At 43.8% G+C, this 12,889-nt stretch overlaps 1 protein-coding gene across 4 annotated transcripts in view; it reads left to right on the top strand.

The window, feature by feature from the left end:
* The window catches only part of hecw2b (HECT, C2 and WW domain containing E3 ubiquitin protein ligase 2b), a 28,187-nt gene that overhangs the window by 11,644 nt on the left and 3,654 nt on the right, over positions 1-12,889 (top strand). Inside the window, exons 9-28 of one of the 4 annotated variants that reach the window (XM_078796601.1) lie at positions 611-1,356; positions 1,425-1,548; positions 3,704-3,880; positions 4,230-4,331; positions 5,406-5,556; positions 6,493-6,596; positions 6,677-6,801; positions 6,872-7,057; positions 7,128-7,280; positions 7,351-7,453; positions 7,945-8,041; positions 9,265-9,348; positions 9,421-9,530; positions 9,814-9,934; positions 10,010-10,123; positions 10,199-10,351; positions 11,191-11,289; positions 11,364-11,493; positions 11,736-11,882; positions 11,968-12,082. In XM_078796601.1, coding sequence (XP_078652727.1) covers positions 611-1,356; positions 1,425-1,548; positions 3,704-3,880; positions 4,230-4,331; positions 5,406-5,556; positions 6,493-6,596; positions 6,677-6,801; positions 6,872-7,057; positions 7,128-7,280; positions 7,351-7,453; positions 7,945-8,041; positions 9,265-9,348; positions 9,421-9,530; positions 9,814-9,934; positions 10,010-10,123; positions 10,199-10,351; positions 11,191-11,289; positions 11,364-11,493; positions 11,736-11,882; positions 11,968-12,082 — 3,141 coding nt within the window. Of the gene's footprint in view, positions 1-610; positions 1,357-1,424; positions 1,549-3,697; positions 3,881-4,229; positions 4,332-5,405; positions 5,557-6,492; positions 6,597-6,676; positions 6,802-6,871; positions 7,058-7,127; positions 7,281-7,350; positions 7,454-7,944; positions 8,042-9,264; positions 9,349-9,420; positions 9,531-9,813; positions 9,935-10,009; positions 10,124-10,198; positions 10,352-11,190; positions 11,290-11,363; positions 11,494-11,735; positions 11,883-11,967; positions 12,083-12,889 lie in introns of all 4 variants that reach the window. The other 3 variants (XM_058052542.2, XM_078796602.1, XM_078796603.1) reach the window with 3 other exon arrangements.

The raw sequence follows: 12,889 nt of genomic DNA, 5'->3' as shown, positions 1-12,889 counted from the left end.
ACCCAGAGTGGGCGATACTGCTAATTGGGGTATTAGTCTTATAGCAAGTAAATACATCACCAATACCGATATTGATATAATTTTATATTATATATTAATATATATATTATATTAATTTCATTATTCAAATGGGCGGCACGGCGGACTAGTGGTTAGCGCACAGACCTCACAGCTAGGAGACCAGGGTTCAATCCCAGATCTCAGATTTTTTTATCAAATTTTTTAATCAGCAAACTTGGGTTGGGTTATTTGTAAACTAGCTATACTCGTCCAAACTGTGACCTTAAAAACCGAATGGCTACGTTTTACCGTCCACCCCTTAAGCGTCCCAACTTCTTTTGATTTTGACATTTTAGAAAGAATGTCATCACTGAAGTACAAGAACTACATCAAAGTCAAACAATATGAACTGTATGTCTGAATTTTGTCTTTAGCATTGGTGCATTTTTCACCAGGAAATAAGTCCTGGTACTGCAACGCTGATGTCCATATCTTCACTAAAATGTTCCGTGGCTGATGCATGCTTTCCTGCTAAGAAACAAAAGCATAGGCCATAAAAAGCAGAATCCTTTCGGAATCAACCAAACTAACAAGGCTGTGCTCTACAAAGCCTCTCCAGAATTAACTGGAAGCATCTTGGGCAATGCTGTTAACGGCGATCCTGGTAGTCCCTCTGATGATGAAGACCTTCCGCACTCATCCTCTCGTGTCGCCCATGGAGCATCGCCCACAGGCTCAGACGAAGTGTTGGTCAATGGCGCTTGTTACTACGGCAACAGCAGTGCTTGGCAGGAGGACGCGGTCCTGATGGCTACGGGCGGCCACACCCACCGGCAGGTGTCCCTCAACGACTACCTGGACGCCATCGAGGCCTCTGGGGGGCCTATGGAGCGACTTCCAACGGGGCCCAGACTCCGCTCCAGCTTTCCCACAGACACGCGGTTGAACGCTATGCTTCACATTGACTCAGATGAGGATGACGAGAGCGCGGCACAACGTGGTGACCAATCCCAGGAGACAAAGTCACAGAGCACGGCAGAAGTTACTTCTCCCGGAGCATCATCCGAGCTTCCACGAGGGAGCGGGGTTTCCGAAAGTGGACCGATGTCGTCAACGGAAGCGGGTTCTTCTGTCACTGAGTTGGTCGGTGTGGAAGCAGTACAAACAGAGGAGACCCTGACCACCAGCAACACAGATGCAGCTGCAGCGTCAGCAAACGCTGGGGATGAACCTGGAGCCGATGGTTCTCCCGCAGAGCCCTCGGGCGTGTGTGCATGCGGCGAGCAAAGCACGAGGATAAGCCAGGATGCCGTCTGCGGTTTGGTGTTGAGCAGCGGCCCGCTTTCGCCCATTCAGGTAAGACGCTGTCATTGCTGACGTGGATGGCAAAGATGTTTCATACCAATACCCGCTCACTGTCACAGGAGGTGGAGACCAGGCTAGACGTGGCCCCCAGGGCGGAGGAGGAAGGGGCTGAGTTATCAAGCAATAACAGCCTTGCCAATTCTGCTTTGACAAATGCAAGCGACATGGGGACGTCTACAGCCAGTAAGTGTTCTAAGATTAGATACGCAAATATATGGTCAACTCCTTGCCATTGACGTCTATTTAAACCTGGAATATGCTGCTGATGATATCGTATTTCCCTTACAAGTCACTTTTTTTCATGGTGTGGTTACTCCTCTGACATATCAAAATATAATATAATTGGATGTATGCTGGGTGATGGTTGTTTTTGGTTTACACAGTTAGGCACATAAATTGAATGATACAGAACAGAACATACCGGATGCATTTGTTTTTACTTATGTGTGTGTTTATATAATTTGTAGCTATAATGATATACATGTGTGGTTTGAGAAATGCGCTATTGTAGACAGCAGTGTTTTAGGGGAATTTTGTCCATCATCCGCAATCGTTATGTGAAACATAAATTTTTCATTTTCTAGCGGTTTTCGTCACGAGGGTCGTGCCTATCCCAGCTGTCTTTGGGCGAGGGGCGGGGTACACCCTGGACTGGTCGCCAGCCAATCATAGGGCACATATAGACAAACAACCATTCACACTCACATTCATACCTATGGATAATTTGGAGTCGCCAATTAACCTAGCATGTTTTTGGAATGTGGGAGGAAAACCAGGTACTCCCACGCATGCACATTGAGAACATGCAAACTCCACACTGAGATGGCCGAGGGTGAAATTGAACCCTGGTCTCCTATCTGTGAGGTCTGCGTGCTAACCACTCGACCGCCGTGCAGCCCGTTATGTGAAACATGAACACATATTTCTTTGCCTTTTTTGTGCGTTCTACCGAGAGAAAAGTAGTTTGAGCTAGCTAACAACAGACTGGAGTCTTGTGCTTTAAGACACAGCCATCCCAATGAGCATGGGCACCATAAGTGCCATCAACATGCTTCCCAATTTCCATGCTGCTGTTGTCGATGGAAGTAGCGTGAGCTCCAAGGCGAAATCAATGTGCCAAGAAAAAAGATTTTGGTTATGTTTTAAATATATAATAAAGATACTGTCAGTATTACACATCAATGTACTTGCTAATGCATGATCACGGCATGTACCTGTATGTCTTTTGTAGAGGACTCCATAGTCAAAATAGGTAGGTCCCACTGATGTGCATTGTTAGCTAGCTCATATTACCTCATTTTCTCTCCTTAAAATACACAGAAAAGGGAAAGAAACATGTCCATCTTTCAAATAAGGATTGTGGATGGGCAAAATTCCAAAAAAGTGCAGTTTTCCTGTAAGACGCTGCCTAGCTTGGAGATTGTAGCTGCTGCGTCAGCCACTGACTAAATAAATACACACAAACGGCAGTTTGATGTGTGGCGCAAACGCACTCGTCGCACATAACATAACATCATCCGACGTAGCCCCCGCACACAACAAAAGTTCAATACAGTCCTTTTTCAATGATATCGGCCAATACCAATCGGTGGCCGATCGATCGGAGCACTCCTAATTGTCTTTGAGAACATACTGACATTAAACAGGTATGTTTTTATTGTATTAATATACTCAGCTTTTGTATCTTTCCTTTGTCTTCTTGGTGGTGGGTGCCATGACACTCCTAAAAAAAACAAACGGTTTCTGTTTACATGGATTCATTGATAGTCAACATCTACATGAAAAAAACATGTTGCTGAGAGTGTTTCTGGCCTCCCAGCATGCTCTGTGGTTACTTGTTCTTAAAAAGCTGCTCAAATGTCATGTTTGGAGTTAACGATACATGAGATCCTCAAGTGGTTATATCAGTGATGTCTGGACGTACTAAATGTACAATTACTCGGTGCACAACCACCGTACCTACCCACCGACGTACTATGCATGTCACATACGTAGGTTTCAAACATGTCCTGTTAGTATCAGGGTTATGAACTCAGTTAGGTCATCATCATCACCTTCGTATCAGGGTCATCAAAGGTGTGTATTTTTAGCATCATTATCGTCATGAAGATTCTTCATAAGCTTTGAGCAGTGATGACACTCTTGAAAGGCAAGGTGAAGTTTCAGGAAGTAATAAAAAAAATGTAAATACTTGTAATACTTATAAAATCCTTGTCAAATTTGAAATGGAATTAGGTAAGGACTCCCAACTATCACCCCGTTGGGTTTTCTTGTCATAGCTCATAGCTCATAGCTATAAACAACAACAACAAAATCAACACATCTTTGTCAGCTGCAGGGGCTGGCAGCGAGGAAGCGCAAGGTGAGCAGAGACAGGAGGAGGAGGAGGAAGAGGAGGAGGGAGGTGAGGTGTGGAAGAGACGCTCCCTGCGACCCGCAGAAGGTGAAGCTTCCAACCAGGCAGCCTGCAGGGCCCGGGAAGATATGAGCGGGACGATGCCAGAAAGAGAGACCGGTGAGCTGCTTGCTGCTTAACATTGATATCATACTTTGACCCCATAAGGAGCAAATTAAATACATTACTTAAGTGACGTACAGGAAGCATTTTAGAGGGGTTGTCCGCTGACACGGCTGGTCTGAATTTGCATTTTGTATTTTGATCGTGGGTTTGTTTTACTCCAGGTACTCCGGTTTCTTCCCACATTCCAAAAACATGCTAGGTTAATTGGCCACTCCAAATTGTCCATAGTTATGAATGTGTGAGTGGTTGGCTGGCGACCAGTCCAGGGGTCCCCGTCCCTTGCTCGAAAAGTTTTGGACACCTCTGATACTGACCATAATGTGTGTGTGTTGTGTACACACAGGGGCCACGGCTCAGGTCAACGGCCACTCGTCTGTTCACTCACTGTCATCTGTACGCCATGACATCAGTCGCTACCAGAGAGTGGACGAGTCCCTCCCACCCAGTGAGTCCTCTTAAATCAGTCATTGACTGCAGAAATATCACCTAATATCCAAGAGTGAATGTGCTGGGGTACACTTTTTCTCCTACCACTTGCTCATCTATGGAAACAAATCTGTTGCGATCATAAAAAATCCTTTGGCTGTAATTGTGTTTACTATCATGGTTCATGTCTTCATTGTTACTATTGCTACTGGTAAGTTGGACTGTTTCATTTCACTGATATCATCTCCATTGTGACCCGTAGCCATCATTGACATTTAACTGTTCTGTTTGTCACTGTTGTTGTTGAAAAAAAAAAATCTTTAGGAAAACAATAGACAATTTTTTAAAGTAAGTAATTAAGTAAAAAGTAAGTAATAAGTAAAAGGTATTTTTTTAAGAAAGTGTGTCAAAATGTGTCCTATACAGCTTTGTACTTGAGTGGAACTCATTAAGTCCCTAAGTAACATATTAGTAGTCATGTGACTCACAAAATGGCAGCTGGTCAGGTAAGCTAGCTCCTTTCCAAACGTGTACTTTTTTTGCCCGAAAAGCTCATTTTTAAGCAGTTTAACAATTGTAATGCTTTGATGGAGTGTGGAATCTTAGAATTCCACCATTCTTACTATATTTCCCCCCTGGATTTTTAGAAAAGACGTGAGGAAAGTATCGCAAAGCACTAAATGAAATGCTAACGCTAACAACGCTAACTGTGACATTTGTCACGGTTTGAATGAATTTCAATGAGTATATGTTCATTGCTTCATTTCAAAGTGCCTATGTGTGACTTTAAAGAAGGTATCAGTTTACACTGAACAATGTAAGATATTTGTAGCCTAACAGCAGTATTTTACAAAACAACATCACATCCATTTAGTTATATTCACTATAGCTATATCCACTTTAGCTATATCATTCTTATGGGTTAAATAACCCACAAAATAAATAACCAATGACATAAATAGCCATTTATATGAATACATACAAATGCTAAAACATTCAGGTGTTTCTATTCTATTTAGAATTAATATAGAATATAGAACCTAGCCTATAGAATTAACCTTGCCCTATGTAAGGCTTGTGTTTTATGTACTAGACTGGGAGGCCCGCATCGACAGCCACGGGCGAATCTTTTACGTGGACCACGTCAACAGAACCACCACCTGGCAACGGCCCACAGCCCCGGCTGCCCCGCAGACCCTCCAGAGGTCCAATTCCATCCAGCAGATGGAGCAGCTCAACCGCAGGTCAATACCCCTCCACACACATTCAGCACCTAATTTGATTTTAATTTAATTTCATATTTAGTAATTATGGGCTGCACGGCGGGCGAGTGATTAGCGCACAGACCTCACAGCTAGGAGACCAGGATTCAATTCCACCCTCGGCCATCTCTGTGTGGAGTGTGCATGTTCTCCCTGTGCATGCGTGGGTTTTCTCCGGGTACTCCGGTTTCCTCCCCCATTCCAAAAACATGCTAGGTTAATTGGCGACTCCAAATTGTCCATAGGTATGAATGTGATCGTGAATGGTTGTTTGTCTATATGTGCCCTGTGGTTGGCTGGCCACCAGTCCAGGGTGTACCCCGCTTCTCGCCTGAAGACAGTTGGGATAGGCTCCAGCACCCCCCGCGACCCTTGTGGGGAAAAGCGGTAGAAAATGAATGAATTAATTTAGTAATTATTCAAATGTATTTTTGCTTCAGTTGAGTGCCACTAATTTAATTGTGACGTGAATAAAAATGTATTAAATGAATGAAATAAAATGAATAGTGTTGACTATTCATTTAGTCTTTTAAATTAGTGTTACAATTAGTTGTACTGTTAGTACCTCTTAATGTAATTTAGTACAATTAATTTAGTCATTAATGCTAGCTGTTCATTTTGTAGTTTAATTTGATTGATGTTAATGAGGCCGCACGGTGGATAGGGGTTTGAATGTTGGCCACACAGTCAGGAGATAGGGAAGACCTGGGTTGGAATCTCCGCTTGGGAGATCTCTGTGTGGAGTTTGCTCCCCACATTCCATAGCCAGTTGTCCCGAGGTATGGATGTGAGTGAGTGGTGACGCTAATGAGGATAAGCGGTGCAGAAAATGGATGGTGGGGTTCCCTCTAAATGGGTTCACGCTAGCTGAATGTCCAACGTAGGACAGTAACGACTCATCAGCGCGCTCGCCTTCAGGTATCAGAGCATCCGTCGGACGATCACCAATGACAGCAGAGCTGAGGAAGTGCCGGCCAGTGAGCAGCTGGCGGATGAGAGCGACGGGCACTCTTCTTTTCAAGGTTAGCATGAGGTACCGACAGCGCAGTGCGGTCTGTGTGCGTGGCGCAGCGTGACCTTGTGCTTCTTGAACTTTTTGCAGAGCTGCGTCGAGACGGCAGCGCGGTCCAGTCAAGCTCCCGGTCCCGCCTGTACCTGCTGCTCCAGTCTCCCAGTGCCAGGTTCCTCACCAGCCCAGACTTCTTCACTGTGCTGCATTCTAACCCCGTAAGGACAAAGTCAAGAAAAGAAAGTGGCTTCACCTAACTTGACACGTCTTTTTCTGCCGTCACATCAGAGTGCCTATCGCATGTTCACCGCCAACACGTGTTTGAAGCACATGATAAGTAAGGTCCGCCGGGACGCGCACCACTTTGAACGCTACCAGCACAACAGAGACCTGGTGGCCTTCCTCAACATGTTTGCCAACAAGCAGCTGGAGCTGCCTCGAGGCTGGGAGATGAAGCACGACCACGCCGGCAAGGTGAGTTCATGTCGTCATTGTCATCTCTCGCCTCGCTTGGACATTGTCGTCACAATGTCCCCGTCCGCAGCCTTTCTTCGTGGACCACAACAGCCGAGCCACCACATTCATCGACCCCCGGCTGCCGCTGCAGAGTTCCCCTCCCCCGAGCCTCTTGGCTCACCGGCAGCACCTCACCCGCCAACGCAGCCATAGCGCCGGCGAGGTTAGCCCGCGGCGCCTGGTAAGTCCCGCAGAAACAGCAAAAAAGTTGAGTTGGCGTCACACAATCACCTTTTTGTGCCGCTACACAGGTGGGCGAAGAGTCCCGTCACGCCGGGCCAAGCGTACTGCCTAGGACCTCCAGCACCTTTGCATCTGCCAGTAGGGGGCAGTGTCAAGACGTCGTTCCGCTGGGTGAGTATGCAAGTAAAGGGGACCTTTCATGCTTTTCTGACCTACAAATGTTGTTACAACGTTGGATTCTTCTGTTAAACGATGCCAAAGCGTCACATAATGAGTTTTGCACATTTGGAAGTGAGCCCTGAAAGAAGTTTTGCATGGCTCTGCACACTTGGTTTTACTGAGTTATTTTCGAACCAGACTTCCTTTTTTGGGCTGCAATGGCTTGCGCTTAATTAATGCGGACCTACGTGTCCGGAAGTCCTCGGGAGCACCTGACTGTGACCAATAACAGCGGAGTGAACATATTACCTAGAGGAGGGCTAGGGACTCATCTTTCTGTTGAATTATGAGTCGCATCTTTTTTGTACATACCATGTCTACATAGTCAAAATCTTGAAAAATGGCCAGTAAAAAATGCCCGCTTAAGCTGACATCAACATAAACTGTGTAAGACTCCCAATTATTTTCGCTGGTTTTGACTCCTTCTTGTCCCTTTCTTGTAGCATACAACGACAAGATTGTGGCTTTTCTACGACAACCCAACATATTTGAGACGTTACAGGAGAGGCAGCCAGATTTCCACCGCAACCATTCACTCAGGTAAACACACACACTTAAACACACGCTTATAGTCTAATGATTTTTTTCACCACTAGAGGGTAGCCTGTATCTATGTGTAATGTATCTAATTTCATGCAATCCTATTTATTACAGTCTAATGTAGTTAAGCTGCTTCTTATTCACATACACGCTATGACAATTTGCATACCCCTGGGGATACCGTACCCCACTTTGGGAACAGGGTCTGTACATACAATATGCACACACAACATTTAACACATTTAATTACTATTTAAATAACTATTTTAATTACTAATTAAATAACAATATATTTTTTTTTAATTTAAAATATATATATTTTTTATTTAAAATTTATATATGTATAATTTAAATTAAAAAATATCTATATAATTTAAATAAAATTAAATTATATACATAATAAATGTAATAATTATAATAATGACAACAATTATAGTTCATTCATTCATTCATTCATTTTCTACCGCTTTTTCCTCACGAGGGTCGCGGGGGTGCTGGAGCCTATCCCAGCTGTCTTTAACCTAGCATGTTTTTGGAATGTGGGAGGAAACCGGAGTACCCGGAGAAAACCCACGCGTGCACGGGGAGAACATGCATGGCCGAGGGTGGGAATTTAACCCTGGTCTCCTAGCTGTGCGGTCTGCGCGCTATCCACTAGACCGCCGTGCCGCCCACAATTATAGTTTATGAATTTGTTATTGAATTAATTAATACATAATGCAATACTTATCATAATAATGACAATAATTAAAATCATTACAATTCATAATTACAACATACAATTTGAATTTAAAATTGTACCAAAAAAAAATTCAATTGTTTTAGTAGAGGTGACTTTAGGCAGACTTTTTCTTTATATTTTGGTGTGTGTGTGTGTGTGGTCATATTTTTAACACAATTGTTTACATAGCCTGTATTAGAGTTTACCCCTGGGGGTACTCATAGCCCACTTTGGGAAGCTTGTCTGGACATATTATATGTGCATATAATGTACACATGAGGCACAAAAAAATTTAATTACTAATTCACAGATGAAAATAGATTAATGTAATTAATGAATGTATTTTTTTATAAATAATTTGATACTTTGGAGAGGGGTGTTGGGGGGTTCGGTGAGGGTTCCCTATCCATTAGGAACAACTAATAAGTCTTGGTTATCCAGATGAATTGGGTGAATGGTTTCACAGGAAGGTGAAAATAAGTTAATGTTGCCATGCCAACAGGGAGAAGGTCCAGCTGATTCGCACAGACGGCGTATCAGGGTTGGCGCGCTTGTCCGGAGATGCCGACCTGGTGATGTTGCTCAGGTGAGGTGGTCTTCCACGTTGCACGTGCCATTCGCATTCGTGGCTCACTTGGTTTTTTCTCCACTCCTGCAGTCTGTTTGAAGACGAAGTCATGTCCTACGTGCCTCCTCACGCCTTGCTGCACCCCAGCTATTGCCAGTCGCCTCGTGGCTCTCCCGTGTCCTCCCCGCAAAACTCACCTGGTATTGTCTTGTCTGCGAATCTAATTTCACTTTCCTTTTCCTTGACACACTGCTTTCAACAGAATCTATAAGCTACACTGAGCTCAAGGAATTCCATCCATTTTCTATGCACAAGACTCCTCAATTTGAATTAAACTGATGTTTTGTTATGTTGATGAAGTATATTGACCTACATTGCATTTTAGCATCTTTAATGTACATAATGTATTAAAATATTTATTGTGCAAGTGACCAAGTGTAAGACCTGATGAAGAAGCCTCAATGCCTCTTGTCCTTCTTGTAGGTACTCAGAGAGCAAACGCTAGAGCTCCAGCACCGTACAAGAGAGACTTTGAGGCAAAACTGCGTAATTTCTACAGGAAGCTGGAGACCAAAGGCTACGGCCAGGGACCAGGGAAGTTAAAGTGAGTTTAATCCGTAAGTGGGTGCCACAAACCATCCACAGTGTCCTCACGTCAACTGCCGTCAACATGTGACAGGTTGATCATTCGCCGCGACCACCTGCTGGAGGACGCCTTCAACCAGATCACGTGTTACTCCCGCAAAGACCTGCAGCGTAGCAAGCTCTACGTCAGCTTCGTGGGCGAGGAAGGGTGAGTCGGTAGCGTGCGGACACAGATGAAGCAGTTAGGAAGTTTGTAAGACATGTATATGTGGGTGTGTTGCAGATTGGATTATAGCGGACCTTCCAGAGAGTTCTTCTTCCTGGTCTCCAGGGAACTCTTCAATCCTTACTACGGTCTGTTTGAATATTCCGCCAACGACACGTATACAGTCCAGATCAGCCCAATGTCCTCCTTTGTGGACAATCACCATGAGTGGTGAGCTCACACACACAATTCATAATAATAAATAAATAACGTAGAAATAATCCAAAAGTGGTCGAGTGGTTAGCGCGCAGGCCTCACATTCCACCCTCTGCCATCTCTGTGTGGAGTTTGCATGTTCTCCCTGTGCATGCGTGGGTTTTCTCCGGGTACTCCGGTTTCCCCCACATTCCAAAAACATGCTAGGTTAATTAGCGACTCCAAATTGCCCATAGGTATGAATGTGAGTGTGAATGGTTGTTTGTCTATATGTGCCCTGTGGTTGGCTGGCCACCAGTCCAGGGTGTACCCCGCTTCTCGCCCGAACAGCTGGGATAGGCTCCAGCACCCCCGCGACCGGGGGTAGAAAATGAATGAATGAATAACCTGCATCCTGCTCAACCTGTAATTGTGTGCGCAATATAGGGGTCATTTAAGGCAGGTTGTTGTTTCTTAATTTTTTGTCGCATTGAAGAAATAAAATGACACAAATGTAGAAGAAAAACAATTGGAAGTTGAAGAATGAGCAAAAAGCCATAATCAAGTGTGTCCAAAGTGTTGTGAATTGTTGTTCCTAGAATACCGTTAAACATGAATACCAAAGAAAAGCAATGTAAAAGTTGAAAAATGAGCAAAAAGGCAGAATGAGTGGCGTTTGGCGGTCATTTGCAGCCTGTAACTTGTCGTGTGACGCCATGCATTATTAGAGTTGTTGAATTCCACAGTTTTGTGCAACTTTTTGTGGTGCCTGTCTTCAGACGTTCCACCGTAAAGCCAACAATGGCATCAGTGCTCCTCCATCTCCAGCAAACACTGCTAAGAGCGGGTTTTCTGTGTTTTCTGTGCACGTTTAGGTTCCGGTTCAGCGGTCGCATCCTGGGTTTGGCTCTGATCCACCAGTACCTTCTGGACGCTTTCTTTACCAGACCCTTCTACAAAGGCTTACTGCGCATGTATGCATGCACGCATGGCCAATATAAACCATTGCACATTCCCACACCCATGTCTGGTGTTTTTCCGTGTACAGTCCGTGCGACCTGAGCGACCTGGAGTATCTGGATGAGGAGTTTCATCAGTCCCTTCAGTGGATGAAGGACAACGACATCGAGGAGATGCTGGACCTCACCTTCACTGTCAACGAGGAAGTTTTTGGACAGGTCTGCTTCCAAGTCCGTTCCGGTCTTCCAACGTTGACACCATGCATTATTAGAGTTGTTGAATCCCACATATTTTGGTGAAAAATAGTCTAGTTTATTTCTAATACTTTATTATTTATCAATATATGTATGTAGTATTATTTATGGAGTACATTTTAGAGGAAGCTTCCTGAAAAAATAGATATTTATAATCCCAGAGTTCTCCGAAGGCTCACATGATTGTGCCTTGCGTTCTGCTGCAGATCACAGAACGAGAGCTAAAGGCTGGCGGCGCCAACATTCCCGTCACGGAGAAGAACAAAAAGGAGTACATCGAGCGGATGGTGAAGTGGAGGATCGAACGCGGTGTGGTGCAGCAGACGGAAAGTTTGGTCAGAGGCTTTTACGAGGTGAAAGAGACGCTTGTTTGAACGCGTATAAAGTATAACCCATTGGCTCTCTAGTCAACATTGTCACATTTGTGTGGGCGGCCAGGTGGTGGACGCGCGCTCGGTGTCTGTGTTTGATGCCAGGGAACTGGAGCTTGTGATGGCGGGGACGGCTGAGATTGACTTGTCCGACTGGAGGAACAACACAGAATACAGAGGAGGTGAGTATTGCCCGAACAGAACATAGTGTACACTAATGGGGCAATTATACAATAATACAGGGTGTCCCTCAAGGATGGACACATTGGTCATGTCACGTCACCCTGGACTACTAGGGACACATTAAAAGGAGGAAAATACTTACGTATGTCAAACATGAACACATTTCTTTCCCGTTTGTGTGCATAACATGAGAAAACAAGTTAATTTCAGCTAGCTTACAATGCTGTCATTGGAATACCTATTTAGACTTTGAAGACCTCTTGATATCTATGCTGCGATCATGCATTAACACGTACACTGATGATAGCATGTAATAGTTGTAGTATCTTGCCATATTTTGATTTAAAACGCTACAGTAACTAACACAACGCCTTGCTAATTGCTAGTCTCAGCATCATTCACAGATAGAATAGTGGATACCTAACTCTCAGTTTTGCGACAAACAAGATGCTCGTTTGTGGAACACAGTCGTCCCAATGAGAGCAGAGATGGTGTTATTGTCGCCGCTGTTGCTGTTGACAGAACTAGCACAAGTATGTGTATCATTCCGCAGAGGAAAGACGTTTCATATGGAGGACCAAAACTGCCAAAATAATAAATAAATAAATAAATAAATAAAAGTGGAAATAAAAACAAAAATGAAAAAAAATGAAAAAAATTAAATACAAAAAAATAAATATAAATGGAAATAAAAACAAAAATAATTTTTTTTAAAATTTTTGAATCTTGTTTTTTATTTTTGTATTTATTTTTGCATTTATTTATTTATTTATGTATATATTTTTTTATTTTTGTTTTTATTTCCA

Source organism: Doryrhamphus excisus, linkage group LG15 (assembly GCF_037039965.1).
Source record: "Doryrhamphus excisus strain RoL-2023G ecotype Guam linkage group LG15, RoL_Dexc_Guam_v1.1, whole genome shotgun sequence".
Taxonomy (NCBI): Eukaryota; Metazoa; Chordata; class Actinopteri; order Syngnathiformes; family Syngnathidae; genus Doryrhamphus; species Doryrhamphus excisus.
The sequence above is the reverse complement of the archived record's forward strand: the minus strand, read 5'-3'. Positions and strand labels throughout refer to the sequence as shown.